This window comes from Barbus barbus (genome assembly GCF_936440315.1).
Source record: "Barbus barbus genome assembly, chromosome: 48".
Lineage (NCBI taxonomy): Eukaryota > Metazoa > Chordata > Actinopteri > Cypriniformes > Cyprinidae > Barbus > Barbus barbus.
Window position 1 is genome coordinate 19,600,959 of NC_136726.1, and position 19,730 is coordinate 19,620,688.

General features: G+C 35.8%; 1 protein-coding gene across 1 annotated transcript in view; it reads right to left on the minus strand.

The window, feature by feature from the left end:
• plxnb2b (plexin b2b) overlaps window positions 1-19,730 on the minus strand; it is a gene marked incomplete at its 5' end in the record, with an annotated part of 56,113 nt that overhangs the window by 16,645 nt on the left and 19,738 nt on the right. Inside the window, 14 exons of the mRNA XM_079411367.1 lie at window positions 1,410-1,591; window positions 2,134-2,363; window positions 3,727-3,827; window positions 3,931-4,067; window positions 5,042-5,221; window positions 5,295-5,495; window positions 7,407-7,518; window positions 11,171-11,353; window positions 11,439-11,575; window positions 12,035-12,146; window positions 15,160-15,308; window positions 15,672-15,835; window positions 16,665-16,752; window positions 17,170-17,262. Of these exons, the coding sequence (XP_079267493.1) occupies window positions 1,410-1,591; window positions 2,134-2,363; window positions 3,727-3,827; window positions 3,931-4,067; window positions 5,042-5,221; window positions 5,295-5,495; window positions 7,407-7,518; window positions 11,171-11,353; window positions 11,439-11,575; window positions 12,035-12,146; window positions 15,160-15,308; window positions 15,672-15,835; window positions 16,665-16,752; window positions 17,170-17,262 (2,069 nt within the window). The remainder of the gene's footprint in view (window positions 1-1,409; window positions 1,592-2,133; window positions 2,364-3,726; window positions 3,828-3,930; window positions 4,068-5,041; window positions 5,222-5,294; window positions 5,496-7,406; window positions 7,519-11,170; window positions 11,354-11,438; window positions 11,576-12,034; window positions 12,147-15,159; window positions 15,309-15,671; window positions 15,836-16,664; window positions 16,753-17,169; window positions 17,263-19,730) is intronic.

Here is a 19,730-nt window from a genome sequence, read left to right on the forward strand (position 1 = left end):
GGGTTTTTTAATGTCGAGACAGAGTTTGATAAACATGACATCTATCGGTTGATAAATCTGAACTCTGATCAACTGATTAAAAATAAGGGATATGTGAAAGAGTGATGTTTGTACAATCTCTCACATAGCAAGAGTTTGGCTTTGTCTCTCACTGTAGGCTTTGTGGTCCATCCAAAATTAATAACCACCTATTTCATAGTCATGCTTGAAGATGTTTGCTTGTCTTTAACTGCCTAAAACTCAGAATATATTTAAATAATTCAATGCCACGAAATTCATAAACTTCATATGGGAAATCTAGTTATGCCTTGGGCGCCTTACAAGTGTGAATCTCATGAAAACCTGTCAAAAACATGCCTAGGTTATATTTCAGCCCAAAAATCAAAGCACGAGAAATTAAATATATTTTAAACAAAGAAAAAGAGGCATATCATTAGAAGCATTTCAACTAGACAGGGCGGGACTTATCTAGCAGCTCCGCCCCCTTTTTGAAAGGGGTCATCGGATGCCCATTTTCCACAGTTTGATATGATTCTTTAGGGTCTTAATGAAAAGTCTATAACATACTTGGTTAAAATTTCTCAATGGTAGTGTAAAACAACACCCTTTTTACCTTTTCACAGCTCTGTTCACAGCGATGTGCCTTGGCAACCGACTGAAATAACTAAGGTACTTAAAAATGCTAAAACTAAATAAAAATAATTTAAACCTAAATACAAGTATTAAAATGTATTATATTTATTTAGGATAAATATTTCATATCATTATATAAATTTTTTATTTAGTGCTGTCAAACGATTAATCGTGATTAATCGCATCCAAAATAAAAGTTTTTGTTTACATAATATGTGTGTGTGTACTGTGTATATTTATTATGTATATATAAATACACACACATGCATGTATATATTTTTCTTAATGTACGTAATGTTTCTATTAAATATATTCATATTTGATAAAATATATATGAATATAAATATCTGCACATACTGTAAATACATGTAAATATTTTCAAAATATATGCTGTATGTGTGTGTCTTTATATATACACATGATAAATATACACAGTACACACACGTATATTATGTAAACAAAAACTTTTATTTTGAATGCGATTAATCGCGATTAATCGTTTGACAGCACTAATTTTATTATATTTTTAAAATACAAAAAAAAAAGAATGAAAATGGCAAACAAAATAAAATTACTAAAACAAACTAGAGTTAAAATGAAAATTCTAATGAATCAAAATGTTAAAAAACACCACACAAGTATATAAATACGACTAGAATGTAACTGACTAACTAATAGTTCACTACTAGAAGTTCAGCCAATCAGATTGCAGACTATGAATTTCGAAACATTTTGCCATAGACCTCAGTTAGTATCTAGTGTCAGACGCATCTCACCTGCGGAGAAGCAGCTTAGGGTTCTTGCTGTGAACGTAATCCTCCATGAGCCTCAGCAGAAGCGTCCTCATGATGTCTGTGTAATACTCCAGTTTACCGTGAAGCGCTACGGTCAGCAGAGATGCGAAATACACTTTGGCCCTGGCATTAAAATCCGGACGGCTCTCCAGCGTTCTGATAAACTTTACACAGAAAGATTACGGTTTACAAACACCAATTAAACCAAATTGACTTCCCTGTATGATTAAAAGTGTGGAGCATTGCGATTTTACAACTTAAACGAGCGTCTTGTTATATTCTAATGATCATTATGTTGGTTATGATGGACTTTTGTGTGTGGTGGGTAACGATATAAACACTGGGGAGATAATTACAGGCCAGTCTTAAAACACGGACGGTGTGCTTGTTTATGTGTATACATGTGTGTCATTAGATGTAAATGTTTAATTGTGTTTGCGCCATGAATATAAAAGACTTTAATGAGAGTGCAGGAGCTGATTGAGTCCTCTGGGGCCGTTTTAGTGCCATTTGGTATAATTGAGCGAATGTCTAAAAGGCTTCATCGCTGATGTGTGTTGTTTCTGATGAGAAACCTTCGACAATTATCGTCAAATATTAATTTACTGACCTTTCCCGCTGTTAACTGCACAGAATGGTTTAAAATGAGTAGGTGAAGAGTGTATAAATGGATCATAATTAGAGTTTGTGTGTGTGTGTTTCATACATTGATGAGGAAAGTTTTGCTGTTGAGCAGGTTGGAGAACTGGTTCAGCGCTTGGGTGACCGTAGCCCTGCGGGATTCTGGGATATCCAGTTTGCCGGTGATCATGACGTCGTTAGCGCCATCCTTCGAGGGCAGGAAGAAGACGCGGTCTGTGTAAGTCTTGTAGTCCAGGAACGGGATCCGGCCCTCGCTGATGTCGTTAGTGTGGTCCTCCATTTCAATCATCAGATCTACACAGGAAATGACATGTTCAGCGTTAATGATGTGTTTGCTTCAAACTAAGATAAAGGTAAACACTTCAAGTAAACACCAAGACAGTTCTGGGATAGAGTTTTAAAGACTAGGTTGAGAATTAAAGACCCGATTAATATCCTAGACGTGCAGATTATTTTCATTAGTACGCATTCAAACCACACTTCTGGCCAAAATGTGAGGCAACACCGCAAATACCATAGATTGATGGAGAAATAAACAAATAAAAGGGTGGACGGACAGATAAATAATGGTTTAACTGAAAAATAAGAATTAATAAATACATAAATATATGTGAATGGACAGATAGGCGACTGTCAATTAAAAAATATTTTGAAAGATAGGAAAACTATAGATTGATAAATAAATAGGTGGATGGATGGATGAATAAATGGATAGATAAATAAATGAACAAATATATAAATTAAAAATAGGTGGAAAAATATATAAAGACATATAAACAGTAGATTAATTGAAAATAAATGAATAAATAAACAAACAAACAAATAAATTATATGTAAACAATGGATTAATACAAATAAAAACTAATAAATAAATAAATGTGAATGGAGAGACTGTCAATTAAAAATATTTGGAAAGATAGGAAAACATTAGATTAATTAATAAATAAATAAGTAAATGGATAGCAAATGGACAAATAGATAATAAATGAAAAATAGGTGGAAAATAAGTGGAAAGATATATAAAGATATATAAGCAGTAGATTAATTGATAAAATAAATATATAAATAATAGGTTGATGAATGAATAATCAATTAATAATAGATAAACAATAGATTAATTAAAAAATAAAAAGTAATAAATACATGAATGAAGTAGAAAGTAGAAATTGAATGAAGTAGAAAATCAGTAGAAAGATAGATAATAGATTATTTGAAAAAATAAATGTGAATAGAGAGAAAAACAAGTGATAAATACGTGCAAAGATAATTAAATAATTAACTGAAAAACAAAGAAATAAATATATAAAAGCGAATGGACAGATAAATAACTAACAAATAAATAAAGTGGATGATAGATAAACAACTAAGTAATAAACAAAAAAACAAATGGGTGGCAAACAATTGATAAATAACTAAATAAATAGGTGCTGATAGCATGCATGTAAAAAAAATAAATAAAAACAATTCAAAGAATTTACAGAAGACTGACCTATTCTAGTATTCGAAGTTGCCTGAACGAATAGTTGAGTAATATAAAGCAGTCGTCATTTTTCCATTGTAAACACAAAGAAAAGCTGTTTCCTAGCTTAAATCATCTGTTGCCATGCTAAAAACACCCCTGTTGCCATGGTAATGGGATTATGTGTGCACATGGGACCTGTGAACTCTTTTTTGCAGCGGTCACGAACACTCTCCTCCAGATTCTCCAGCTGATGCTTCACTTTCTCGTACTCTCGCTCTGCCTGCTGGCTCTTCCTCCTACACACAGATGATCAGATGAATTCACAAATTCATTACATGAAACGTTCACTCAGACGAACAGCTCAAGGGCATTGTGGGAAGTGCAGTTCTTCTCTGTAACCTGTAGCAGACGACGGAGATGGCGATAATCAGCAGCATGGGAACGAGCACCGCCGGGATGATGATGGGCAGTGGGAGATTGTATTTCCTCTCGTACCGAACTGAGCCCACCAACCACTCGCCATTGCCAAACTTAATCTGAGAGAAAGAGAAACAGACTGTGTTAGGGGTGGACCGATGGATGGATGAATGAATAGATAAAAGTGGATGACAGAAAAAAAATGGATGGATAAACCGATGGGTGGATGGATAGATAAATATATGAATAAGTGGAAATATGATTATATAGACAGACAGACAGATAGATAGATGAATAAATAAATGTAAAAATAAATACTAAAGCAAATAAATAAGTGAATGAATGATCAGATATAATAAATAGGTGGATGCATAGATAAAAGGACAGATGGATATATGATTATTATAAATAAACAAATCTAAAAATGTGGATGAATGATGAATGGATAGAGGGATAAGTAAATGGATAAACGGGATGGACTGGTGAATATATAAATAAACAAAACATCAGATTTTTTTATGAAATATAAAAATTTATATTTTATTAAAAAAAATTAATAAGTGGATGGAGAGATAAATGTATTAATGGATAAACAAAAAAAAATAAAAAAAATAAAATATATATTTTTAATTTTTTACTTTCATATTTTTACTATATGCATATTTATTTTATTTTAGTTTAAAAATTACTATTTAGAAAAATAAAGAACAAAGAAACAAATAAATGGGTGGATAGATGCATAGATAAATAGGTGCAAATAAAGGTTTTTGTCAAAAATGGTTAAATATAAATACATTGACGGATGGATGAATGGATAAATAATTATATAAATAAACAAATATGAATAAATGATGGATGGATAAATAGATGAATAAGTGGACAGACAGATTAGTGATAGATGGACCGCTGGACATAAATAATACATATATACACACAAACACATTTATTTTTTTCTGAAATAAAATATAAAAAAGATATGTTTAATAACAATTTGTAAGAAATCAATAGAAACAAATAAATATGTGAATGAATGAATAAATAAGTGGCTTGAAAGACGGCAGAATGAATGGATGGATGGATGATGTTGTCTCACCACCAGGTCCAGCGGGTCGGAGCCGGTGTCTCTCCTCTGTCTCTTGGATCGAGCACTGGGTACAGTCGACGGCGGGTCCAGGAATAATTTATCATCCTGTAACGTGTTTACGTTACACTGGGCATCTCCCACAAACGCCTGCGCTTCTTTCGCCGTCATCGCTTTAGAAAAACCACGACCCTGAGACACAACAAAAACATGTTTACGAGCGTGAAAAACCCCAGTCTGAATGACATTTCGAGCAGATACTCACAGTCACGATGATCATGCTGTTTTCTGTGATAACAGTTTTGCTGAGGTGGTCAAACGTGGGGTCGGGGTGATAGTCAAATGGTGTCAGCTCGGTCTGGAGGTTATCGAGCTGCATGTATGTCCTGAAGAACTGAGACTCGTTGACAGCAGGTGACACAAACTTGATCAAGGTGTCGTTTTTGAATGTGGACTGCTCTACAAACTGAGAAAATGAGAGCCTGTGTTAACATAATTTCTCTAAATTGAGACAGCATGTCATATACTGCCTACATAGACAAACATGTCCACGGTCCATGATGGTTGTCTAGTTCTAGTCTATTGCAAGTTATGCAAAGCTATGCAATTAAAATCACTGAAACTGCTAAATTAATCTCTATACATCATATCTACACTTTAATGTTTATGATGTAGTCTGATGTCAATTTTTGCACAATCCTGTTAAATTCGTTAATGTGCTTTACGAAAGTAACTTTTAGATAACTTTTTGCCAGAAAACTGTAAAGATGAACTGAGCCAATTTTGTTGAAAATTGGGCAAACCGTCTAGGAATTAGCTTTTAGACCTTCCAGTTCAAATTTGGCCTGTTGGTGGCGCTAGAGAGTTGGAGTTAGAGACTCCAAATTTGTTGTGGTTAGTGAAGAGACTGTTCTCTATTTGTGCGCCAAATTTCATAACTTTCCCAAAAGTGGTTCAATAAGATTCATAACAATACACTAAAGCGTTCGTAAAATACAGCATATTACTACAAAATTCAAAATTGTCCACGCTCAAATTGGCTGACATGGGAAAACTGGGTATCGGTTGATTAGGTATACCTCTCTGAATCTAACATCTTATGATTTTTGGTCAAACTGTTCAGAAATTATAAACAAAAATGTCAATTTTTATATTTGAGCAGTAGGTGGCACTGTGCTGAAACTATTCATGACCTGAGGTCATGCTTGGTATGACACGTACCAAGTTTGGTCAGAATCCGTCAAAGCATTGCGAAGACATAGCTTCATGTCCATTTTTGCATGAATTTCATCAAATTCTTTCATGCGCTTAACAAGAACAGTTTTTTCTATCGGAAATCTTTTTGCCAGCATTGTCTGAAAATGATCTGAGCCAATTTTAGTGAAAATCGCACAAACCATCTAGAATGAGTTTGAAAAAGTAGATTTTTTGCAGTTTTCAAAATTACAAAAAATCTTAATGTATGTATGTATTCGACTTCGACAGGAAATCAGAGAAAAAAGAATTTTGCTTCCAGACCTTATGTTTCAAAAGTTATTAGCATAAATATGAGTGCAAATTTGGCCTATTGGTGGCGCTAGAGAGTTTGAGTTAGAGACTCCAAACTTGCTATGGTTAATGTTGAGACTGTCCTCTATCTGTGTGGCAAATTTCATAACTTTCTCGCAAGCAGTTCTATGGGCTGCCATATGAGCAGAAGAAGAAGAAGATACCGATATAATGAAGATATAATGGATAGATTCCTCGGTGCTTGGCCCCTAATTACGTGAATTGACACTTTTCATTTATTTTTCACATTTCATTTTAATCGCATCAGCAGTAATATATTTAGTTCAATTGTGCAGGGGCGATTTTTGCCCCTTTATCTCAAATTTGTGGGGCATTTTTGTTCATTTTGGTGGCATTTTTTTCCAGAAGCCCCAGTTAATGTCCAGCCATGACATGGACTGAAAGTCTTCAGACAGCAAAACAGACGAACAGATTTCACTGCAGCTGGGAAATCTATTGATATTCTGAGAGGGAGCAGCAGAAGTCCCTAAAAGTGGGGGCGGAAAATCTGATAGATAGACAGATGGAGCAAGAGCGATGGAAGCAATGAGACCGCTTGAGAAAGGGCTGGAGTATAAAAGCTTCTCCTCAGATAAGGGAGATGAAATGAAGCATTCACCAAGTTTTTCGTTAGATAAATGCTCGTTTAATCTCCATCTCGTTGAGCGCTTCAGATCGGAGCAGCTCTCATCGTTTCAATCAGAAGCCGAGCGAGTCATGCAAGACGGAAACCCAACAGCGAGAGGAACAGATGAAACAAAAAACAAACAGCAAGTGATGTTTCCCTCGAGAGCAGCTGGAGATCAGGGTTGGTGTTTCTCGCTCTCACCTCTTCTGGGACGGTCTGTCTGGACCACTCTCCAGCCGACGCCACCACCCTGATAGAAGCCTTCTGGACCAGGTCAAATCCAGAACCCACCACCATGATTGTTCTGCCACCACTGAAATATACACACAGTCATAACACAATATATAAATATATATATATATATATATATATATATTTTTTTTTTTTTGATGTTACACTGCTGAAGGGCAGTGTATAATAAAATCTTGTTATAAAATACAAAAATTATAATTTTTAATTTTCAAATACATACATACATACATACATTATATATATATATATACACACTGAACAAAAATATAAACGCAACACTTTTGTTTTTGCCCCCATTTTTCATGAGCTGAACTCAAAGATCTAAGACTTTTTCTATGTACACAAAAGGCCTATTTCTTTCAAATATTGTTCACAAATCTGTATTAATCTGTGTTAGTGAGCACTTCTCCATTGCCGAGATAATCCATCCACCTCACAGGTGTGGCATATCAAGATGCTGATTAGACAGCATGATTATTGCACAGGTGTGCCTTAGGCTGGCCACAATAAAAGGCCACTCTAAAATGTGCAGTTTTATCACACAGCACAATGCCACAGATGTCGCAAGTTTTGAGGGAGCATGCAATTGGCATGCTGACCGCAGGAATGTCCACCAGAGCTGTTGCCCGTGAATTGAATGTTCATTTCTCTACTATAAGCCGTCTCCAAAGGCGTTTCAGAGAATTTAGCAGTACATCCAACTGGCCTCACAACCGCAGACCACGTGTAACCACACCAGCCCAGGACCTCCACATCCAGCATCTTCACCTCCAAGATCGTCTGAGACCAGCCACCCGGACAGCTGCTGCAAAAATCGGTTTGCATAACCAAAGAATTTCTGCACAAACTGTCAGAAACCGTCTCAGGGATGCTCGTCATCCTCATCGGGGTCTCGACCTGACTGCAGTTCGTCATTGTAACCGACTTGAGTGGGCAAGTGCTCACATTCGATGGCGTCTGGTACTTTGGAGAGGTGTTCTCTTCATGGATGAATCCCGGTTTTCACTGTACATGGCAGATGGCAGACAGCGTGTATGGCGTCGTGTGGGAGAGCGGTTTGCTGATGTCAACGTTGTGGATCGAGTGGCCCATGGTGGCGGTGGGGTTATGGTATGGGTAGGCGTATGTTATGGACAACGAACACAGGTGCATTTTATTGATGGCATTTTGAATGCACAGGGATACCGTGACGAGATCCTGAGGCCCATTGTTGTGCCATTCATCCACGACCATCACCTCATGTTGCAGCATGATAATGCACGGGCCCCATGTTGCAAGGATCTGTACACAATTCCTGGAAGCTGAAAACATCCCAGTTCTTGAATGGCCAGCATACTCACCGGACATGTCACCCATTGAGCATGTTTGGGATGCTCTGGATTGGCGTATATGACAGCATGTTCCAGTTCCTGCCAATATCCAGCAACTTCGCACAACCATTGAAGAGGAGTGGACCAACATTCCACAGGCCACAATCAACAACCTGATCAGATATGTTGCACTGCGTGAGGCAAATGGTGGTCACACCAGATACTGACTGGTTTTCGGACCCCCCCGGACCCCCCCCCCCCAATACAGTAAAAACTGCACATTTTTTTGCATAACCAAAGAATTTCTGCACAAACTGTCAGAAACCGTCTCAGGGATGCTCGTCATCCTCATCGGGGTCTCGACCTGACTGCAGTTCGTCATTGTAACCGACTTGAGTGGGCAAGTGCTCACATTCGATGGCGTCTGGTACTTTGGAGAGGTGTTCTCTTCATGGATGAATCCCGGTTTTCACTGTACATGGCAGATGGCAGACAGCGTGTATGGCGTCGTGTGGGAGAGCGGTTTGCTGATGTCAACGTTGTGGATCGAGTGGCCCATGGTGGCGGTGGGGTTATGGTATGGGTAGGCGTATGTTATGGACAACGAACACAGGTGCATTTTATTGATGGCATTTTGAATGCACAGGGATACCGTGACGAGATCCTGAGGCCCATTGTTGTGCCATTCATCCACGACCATCACCTCATGTTGCAGCATGATAATGCACGGGCCCCATGTTGCAAGGATCTGTACACAATTCCTGGAAGCTGAAAACATCCCAGTTCTTCAATGGCCAGCATACTCACCGGACATGTCACCCATTGAGCATGTTTGGGATGCTCTGGATTGGCGTATATGACAGCATGTTCCAGTTCCTGCCAATATCCAGCAACTTCGCACAACCATTGAAGAGGAGTGGACCAACATTCCACAGGCCACAATCAACAACCTGATCAGATATGTTGCACTGCGTGAGGCAAATGGTGGTCACACCAGATACTGACTGGTTTTCGGACCCCCCCGGACCCCCCCCCAATACAGTAAAAACTGCACATTTTAGAGTGGCCTTTTATTGTGGCCAGCCTAAGGCACAGCTGTGCAATAATCATGCTGTCTTACTTTACTTTACTTTTAGTCATTTAGCAGACGCTTTCATCCAAAGCGACTTACAAAAAAGAAAAAGTAACTAAAACTAAAAGTCAAAACTCTGTAAATACTATATACACACATTTAAGAAAATAAAGAAATTAAATAAAATTATAAAAAACTGAAACAGAAGTGAAACAAGTTGTAGGAAAGAGGAAAAATAAAAAGCGATACTTATATCCTTTGCCGGTATCCCAGCCCGGTGGAGTCGCACGGTAGAGTCGATGGTCTTTACACTCTTCGGTCTTTACACAAGGAGGACTTCACACGACGGCTGCCGCGGTATAATAAACTTTTTTATACCTATCTAACAAATCACTATTTGAATTCAGCTGGACCCACTTTCCTGTTTATCACTAAAAATGGCCAAGCAAGTGCAGACACTGACAAGATACGCGATACAGTATGAGACCAAACGCGATTTCAGCAACTCTCAACACAATAAACAAAATAAGCGTTTCCTGTCCAATCAGCATCTTGATATGCCACACCTGTGAGGTGGATGGATTATCTCAGCAAAGGAGAAGTGCTCACTAACACAGATTTAGACAGATTTGTGAACAATATTTGAGAGAAATAGGCCTTTTGTGTACATAGAAAAAGTCTTAGATCTTTGAGTTCAGCTCATGAAAAATGGGGGCAAAAACAAAAGTGTTGCATTTATAATTTTGTTCAGTATATATATATATAATTTACATACAACATTAAAATAATTGTATTAATCATATAAATGTATAAAATATACAAATGACAAATACTATATATAGTTTGAATATAGATTTTAAAATAAAACATATATACGTAATATTTAACAAAATAATAATAAATAAAAATATTTCATTATATATACACACATTTTAATTATTCATAAAACTCTATATAAAATCTTTATATAAATTAATAAATTGTATATTATACAAATTAATAATACAATATATAATCAAATATGTATTATATATTTAAAATATATATATAAAATTCTACAAAATAATAAAAGTATTTGATCATATTTATGCTTATTTCAAAACAATTGTTTTTATAAATATACATATTACACTATATACATTTTCATATAATTTTTTTTAATAAAATATATTCTTATTTATTAAGATGCACAAAATAATACATGTACTTAATGTGTCTTGCAAAAAGCATTATTCATCGGTGTACAAATGAGAGAAATTATGTAATGGTTGTGTGGGCAAGGAAAATATTGGATGGATTGGTTGGCATATTTTCTGGCAAACAGAACTGACCAGTTGAAGCTGCTCCTGGGTTGGTGGTCAGACACAGAAGGGTTGTTGTAGAACTGAAAGGCCATCCTGATGGTGGTTGTGGTGTGTTTGCCGTACTGAACTCTGATGTTGAGGTAAGCCGACGGAACCGTATCGCCCAGATACTCAGACAGTTTACAGGTGATGCGCTCTCCAAAGCTCTCACTAACAGACAGGAAGACACAAAATGAACCAAAAAGGGCAAACCAACTAGAAATGACAGAAACGCCATTTCCCATGATGCACTCACACTCGGCACGGCACATCGCCCACAGTGATTTGAAGGTCTTCTTTTGAAGCGGTGTTCAGGTTCATGCCAGTGATACTGAGGATGGTTCCTCCTGCTTTAGGACCTCGTTTAGGAGACACGCTCTGTGCTACAGGGTCCTACAGACACAAAGACCACATATTACATTAATATCACACACACGATTTTACATAAATAATATAAACTGTAATAATGAAGTACTAATGTGCACAAAAGCTGCAAATACCCAGAAAAGACAGAGCCGTCCCATGCATTACCATCTTATTGTGACGATTACATAATCCCAGGAAATGCATCTGTGTGCTGTCCGAGAGCCGTCAGTCTGCCGAACAAACACACACCCTTCGTTTCCCCGCGGGAGCGACTGTGACAGCCTATCTCCCTGAAAACTGATGCAATAAACCCTGCTAAAGCCGTCAGCGGTGATAATTATGAGGCCTGCAGGAGCGTGTGACCAGTGGCCACACACAAAACATGACGCACGCAGAGAGTCGCTCCTGTGGACTCACACAGTAGCAGCGTTTCACCCAATTACTGCATGAGCAGTGCATGCTGGGTAATGCAGAATCGTGACTTACCCTGTAGGTGAAGCGGACCGTTTTTGTGGATATGCCTTTCTTTCCTCTGCCCACCTCGATTTCCACCTCTCCGGTTTTGTAGAGTTTCGCCGGGCCGATTTCACACACCACACTGCCAGACACAAACACACAAAAACTGCTTTAATCAAAAGATCCAGACACTGAAGTTCTACCAACATTCGTGACATGCTTTTGAGGACCGCAAAAATACTATATATATTGTATTACGAAATTCATAAGCAAGAAAATTACCTTTTAAAAACTGAAATTACACTTGCCATTTTTGTTTTAATATTTATGTAAATACATATTTTTTAATATACACACATATAATTCAATGTTTTTACATAATATTAATACTTTTATATTAAATTCTACATTAAATGTAAATGATTACATTTAGACATTTATTAAATAAATAATTAATTTAACGACATTATATGATTTATATTATTTACATGTAATTTTAATGTGTGTGTGTGTGTGTGTGTGAGCATAATATAAATTAAATATTACAATTAATTAAATTCCATTACATAAATAATATAAATAAAATAAATTCATTTACAAATGTATTTAAATTATATTATTTACATATAAATAAATGCATATACACACATAATTATTTTACTAGATATACATATATAATAAAACAGAAAATTACGACATTTAGCAATTCAGAAAAATAAATGTTTAATTTAATTTAATTTAATTATTATTTAAATGTGTCTGTAAATAATATAAATAAGAGAGTAAATTAATGAATTTATTAAAAAAATATTATACATTATTATTTTATGTATATTATTTACATATAAATAAATACATAAACATATATAATAAAATAGCAATTTTAGCAATTTAAAAAAAAATATGAATTTGTATTATTGTTTACGTGTGTGTAGATAACACAAATAAAGTAGTTAATTAATCCTTTTAGAAATTTATTTAAAAAATGACATATGTTCCATGCATTACTATTTTATAGTTTCTAAAAACTGAAGGACGAGGTGGAACAATTTTCTGTACACACCACCTCAAAGATGCTGTTCATAAAGCTTAAGCTATATTCAACCTGGAACATTCCTTTAACCCTTATGGATTCTAAACGAAATGGGCAGAAGACAAGATTCATTAGCGCTGGGCCAACTTTTCCCACCCAAACACCCAAAACATCAGTGCTGAACAGATGCTATTAATTAACACCGATCCCACAGATTCCAGATTCATTACGTCTGAAATGTACCAACTCAGAAAAGCGATCCTCTGTTCCCCCGAAACCTGGAAGTCAACCTCCCCAGACAGACTCTTCTGACAGCAATCTCTCCATCAGCTTATTTACCATTCTGAAGCCAACCTCTCCTGTGAAAGATCCTTTTCAAACTTGTTAGCGGCCGGACAAACACTCAGTCAGGCTGAACGCTCACAACAGAGCTGATAAAGCCTGATGTAGAATCACTGACTCAGCCAAGCCTGACATTGCCTGTGAGAAAAGCTCCAAATCCACACAACATGCTCCGGATTTCAAGCGTCTACAAATCTAACGTTGTTCTACAAGAGGAAACGCAAAGACAAACTTGTGCGAGCTTAATATTTCAAGCACAATACGACGCCTTGAGCAGATTCCGAAAGACATTATTTGGATCATTCTTGGGGGCATTTTTTACATGTTTGAATTCTGGGTAATTATTTTTTAATTAAGCTTTGAATGAACCAGATTTCTCAAACAGGACATTCGCTGGAAATCAGGCCATTTGGTACCACAGAGATCCGCAGGGATTTCATTTTATAAGAGCTGTCGTTCAGCACCGAACACACTTTGTGAGAGAGTGCATGAAAAATGCTGGGATGTATTGCAGTAACCAGATTTGTTTAGTTATTCCTGTATAACACACAAATGTGAAAATGCTAACATGAAGCATAAAAAAAAAGTACTGTATACTTTGGAGTAACACAGCATTTTTTAAAAGCGTTAGAGGCACACCTCTAATTTTTTTGTTTAAATCAGATAGGAATGTTGAACTATTATATGACATAAAACTAGTTTTAAAACAATCAAATGTCTGTATTCCTCCTTAAAATAGTGATTTTGGCCTGTCCCACCTCAGAAGTCAGACATGCTTAAGCTAACAATTAAAATGATACAATCTTGTAATTTTGACATCATCTGATATTCAGTTCATAATTATTTAGAACTTCAGTCCATTTTTATAAATATTTTAATGTGGACCGCATCCATCAAGCTCAAACATTCAACCCAAGAGGATTTTTGTATATGTAAATGTAGTAGTAATTTACAATTTTATTCACATGTAAAGGCACATTTTATTCATAATATTATTATTTTATTATGAGTCAATAATTAATTCATTTTTTGTAAATGAAAATTGTAAACTAAAACATTTAGACATTCGTAAAGCAAATTATTAATTTAATTGCATTATATATTTTTTTTACAAATAATTTGAATATGTATGTGTGTGTGAATAATAGAAACAAAATATTAACAATTAATTGCCTTTATAAAAATAATATGAATAAAATTGTAAATTACTACATTTACAAATTTATTTGAAAACAATTATTAATATTATTACAATTTCAATCCATTTTTATAAATATTATAACATGGACCGCGTTCATATATATATATATAAAATATATATGCACACACACACACACACACACACACATATATATATATTCATTCAATAAGTATAAATCAAGCCAAACAAGCTAACCTCTGTAATTCATTAATATATTATATATTTATTTATAAATTGTATTATATAATATTACATCTTTTAGTATTTTATATTTGTATCTTTTCCATTTTGAGGTTATATAAGTATTATTTTAAACATTTTTATACTATGTATTTTAATATTTTATATATAATAGTCAATTTTTAGGATTTTTTTACATTTGTTTTTCATTTTTACCGCTATGACATGACAAATCAGGGTTTTGAACGGTATTTTCTGTAAATACAGCAAATACAATTTGCTATTTATTTGTCTCGTGAGACTGACAAACAATATCTGAAGTTTAAGCATCTCAATTTACTGAGATGATATCCGTTTATATAGTCACAGACCTTTTTTTGACTCTTTTGTGGATGTTACCTGGTGGAGACGGAGTATCGTTCCTGCAGGTGTTTGCACGGCACTCCAGCCACTGTGATGTTCTTAATGTCGTCCTTCTGAATGCCCAGGTTCGTGCCCTTAATAGTGACAGCTATTCCTCCTTTCAGCGGCCCGAATCTCGGCGTGATCTGAAACAAATGATAAAAACACCCCAATCATGAGAAAACACCAGAGATGACCAATCTCACTAAAACATCAGTAAAAGATGAATTATTCTAAATGAGCGAATGTATTCCCAGCAGTAATTCAGCCATGTGAATAGAACATGGCCTGAGGTTTCTATTGATTTTTACTTGAAAAATCTGTGAAAACTGGAAAGGAGAATGAGAAAAGTTACAAATCATTGCTTGAACTTTCTGGGCTGTTTTGAGTATTGAGGATTGTCAAAATCACAGCATTATTTCAGAAAATGTTTCATAAATCTCAGAGTTTTAGGGTTATTGGCTTGTTCAGGCTCATTTGGCCCATAAATGCCATCAGCGGAGACTCACGTCAGTGATCTGGGGGTCGGGACACTCCTCCAGCTCTCTGGAAGCACAGAGCTGCTCATACACACACGAGCTGGTCGGCGTGCACCACACACACTGGTATTTGGGGTCGGCGTTCTTACACAGGCTGCAGTCTTCACGTCCCAGAGAGCAGTTATACAGAGTGACTGAAACACAAACCCAAAAAAAGATTCAAAAGGTATAATTTACCCCCCCAAAATAAAAATGTATATATATATAGAAGAGAGAAAGTGAGAAACTACTGAATTTGACTTGCTATATGAGAATTTTGTAGCTCAATTTGTGAATGAATCATTCTTTTGAGTCAAATCTTTGATCTGATTTACAACACTAAACCAGTCTAAATTTTTGGTCCATGTTTACTCATGTTTCGGTCCAAACATGAAGAAATTTCATTTAATTTTAATGAAATTTGACTTTTTTTGCAATCAATCAATAAATAAAAAGATGGTTCATTTGACTTGTGTGCTATATTCAAGACTACTAAAAATCATTCAATGGCTTTCAGTGAGAAACAACCGAATTGTCAAATCTTTTCAGCAAATCAGTGGATCTGATTCATAAAACCTGTCCAAATGATCATATCCAAATTGAACTGATTGGATTCCCAAGTTCAACTCACTGATAGAGTCGCTGAGTTTAACATGAGTCAAATCATTTGATTCTTTAATGGTTAACAGCTCATGAAAGGGGAAAATTAGAAGTAAAAACATCTTATATTTCGATCAGTTCATCGCACAAAACTACTGAATGACTTCAGAAGACTTGGAATATAGAGTATGAATCATATGCACCAATTTCATGAAACGTTTATGGTACTTTTCTTTTCCTAAAAACTTCTGCCCTCATTCAGCTTAACTCCACTACAAGAGCAACCAGCACATTCTTCTAAATATATTCTTTCATGTTCCACAGAAGAAAGACTCGTACGGTTTAAGGCTGAGTAAATGATGAAAAGTGAGTGAGAGCGATTACCGCTAAGACTGCTGTCGATCTTCTTTCCCGTGAGTTTGTCTCTTACGTGGAACAGAACGCTGGTCTCATGAGCTTTATCAAAGGAAAACTGGAAGAGACAGATCAGAGGGTGAGTCAGACGCCATTTGGACACGAGCTCATCGCAGGTAAAAATATTCCTCTCCGTATCCACGGGCAGTTTGGCAGGAAGTCAAGAAGCAGCCGAACAGTATATGCTGCTCTCTCTGCTCAACACCTCCAGATCTCTCCTCCATATTAAACACCAGAGATGAAGTACAGGCTGGAGACTTTCCAACAGGGGGAGCTATAATCTCAAACTCCCAGAAGAGCCACTGAAGTGGAGGTAGGTGTCTCTTTACGTTGGTAATTGGTTGTGTATCATTTAGCAAGAGCTTTTTATATAAAAAGATTTACAGTAGAGGAACAACAGTCTGCCTTGGGCAACATGTGGATAGAGAGAGAAACAGATGAGGAGTGTGTGTGTGTGTGTGTGAGAGAAACTAACCACATAACCGCTGAAAGAGTAGAAGGGTCCCGGCTCCATCTTGACATCTTCCTCAAACTTCATCAGCTTTGTTCCGATGGTGAAATCACGGCCCTGAAGTGTCACAATTTGGGGAAAAAAATCAACAAAACCCCATTTGCCGCATTTATTGCCAGGTAGGAGGACAGGAAATTATGGAGGAACAAAGTTGGAAAAAAGTACAAGCCAAATTCGGACAGATCTGTTTAGAGGAAACTGAATTATGATTTATATCAGATCACGAATGCATTATAAGTGCATGGACTAAAAGCATTTTCTCATTTAGTATTTTTCTCTTGCTGTCCAGAAAACATCTAACATCTTTTAAAACAAGATTGATTCTAAAATTAATTACAAAATTGACTTGAATTTAAATTTTGTAAAATAATATATGAAGAATTTATTTGCACAAAACAGATAACTCCGTTTTTGAAAAATGTTCAAAAATCATGTTTTTTTTTACCATGTTATCATGTTTTATTGTGTTATTTAGCTAGTATTTTTTTTGTTCTTTTCTACCTAATCAAAATAACCCAACTGCAGTTTGATTGAGATTAATTGGAATGCACAATTAAAAAACATTTTTGAAAATTGTTAAAAAAAGAGTTATCCGTTTTTGAAAATTAACTCTTCATATGTTTTATATATTACATTTATATTTTTTATTTTATACATATACATACATGCACACATGCACACACACACACACACACATACATATACATATATATATATATATATATATACAGTATATACAGTGCCCTCCAAAAGTATTGGAACAGTAAAGACAAAATTGCTCTGTTGGCTGTGGAGTCAAGACATTTTCAAATATGATTAAAAGATGAATATGAGACAAAACTACAGAATGTCACATTTTATTATTGGGTGATTCAACACATAGATGTTTTACCAGCTAAGAAGTTCAGCTCTTTTAGAGTTTCATCCCTCTATCTGATGTGAGCATAAGTATTGGGACAGTTGCCTCACAGGTCTTTCTAAGTGATCAGCTGTGTCCTGTTGCATTAATTCTTCAGATATCAAAAGCAGGGAATGTGTCATATCAGTTATATCCATTACTTCTGTATTCTGAATCTTGCATTCGATGATGACACAAACAAACCAGGATGAAGACGAGGCAGCTGACTTTGAGAGAAAAGCAAGCAATTTGGATGCTAAAAGAAAAGAGTTTTGAGCTCAAGCAAAAACAAAGGGCATGGAGAAATCAAGAGTTTGGAAACCACCAGCGACACCAGCAACCAACAACAACCTGATCGGCTGAGAAAACAACAGTAGTTGATGACAGACAAATCATAAAAGCTGTGAAAATGAATCCTAAAAGACTGTAAAATCACCAACAACTTCCAGAAAGCTGGGGTGATGCTCTGACAATCTACTGTCCTCAGGAGACTTTGACACAGAATTACAGATGCTACACAGCAAGATGCACACCTCTGACCAGCACCAAAAATAGAAAGGCAAGATTAGAATAAAAAAAAAAAGCACAAAGGTGAGCCAGAAGAGTTTTAGAACTGTGTTCCTGGACCGATGAGACAAAGATGAACCTTTATCTAAGTGATGGGAAAGCAAAAATGTGGAGAAAAAAAGGGAACTGCAAAGATCCCAAGCATACAGTCATCTGTAAAGCATGGTGGAGGTGGTGTCATGGCATGGGCATGCATGGCTGCCTCTGGAACAGGCCCTCTCAACTTTACTGATGACTTAATGTATGATGACAGTAGCAGAATGAATTTGGAAGGGTACAAAACCATCTTGCCTACCAATATTCAAGAAAATGCCACCAGATTCATTGGGAAGTGCTTCATATTGCATCAGGACAATGACCCAAAACACCCTGCCAGTTCAGTCAAGGAATTTATAAGGGCAAAGAAATGGAAAGTCTTCGATTGCCCAAGTCAATCTCCAGATTTAAATCCGATTGAACATGAATTTCACCAGCTGAAGAGGAGAATAAAGGCAGAAACTCCCCAAAACAAGCAACAACTGGAAACGGCTGCATTAAAGGCTGGGAAAGCATTTCAAAGATGAGAGCAAGAGTCTGGTGATGTCTATGGGTCACAGACTCACTGCTGTGATTGTGTGCAAGGGATCTGCAACTAAATAATAGCTTTTAATCTTTTATATCTGCCTTATGTTCAACTGTCCCAATACTTATGCTCACATCAATGAGTGGGATGAACTCTAAAAGTGCTGAACTTCTTAGCTGGTAAAACATATGTGTTGAAACAGCTAATAATAAAATGTGACATTCTGTAGTTTTGTCTCATATTCATCTTTTAATCATATTTGCAAATGTCTTGACTCCACAGCCAACAGAGCAATTTTGTCTTTACTGTTAAAATACTTATGGAGGGCTCTGTATATATATATATAATTTTTCAAAAATATCAAATATTTTTGATATGCTGAAGTAGTTTTTTATTAGCAATATTTTTTATTGTTTTAAGAATTAAATTAAAATGATAAAATTCTAATAAATAATAATAATAATAATAATAGAAACAAATAAAATTAAATAATTTGCA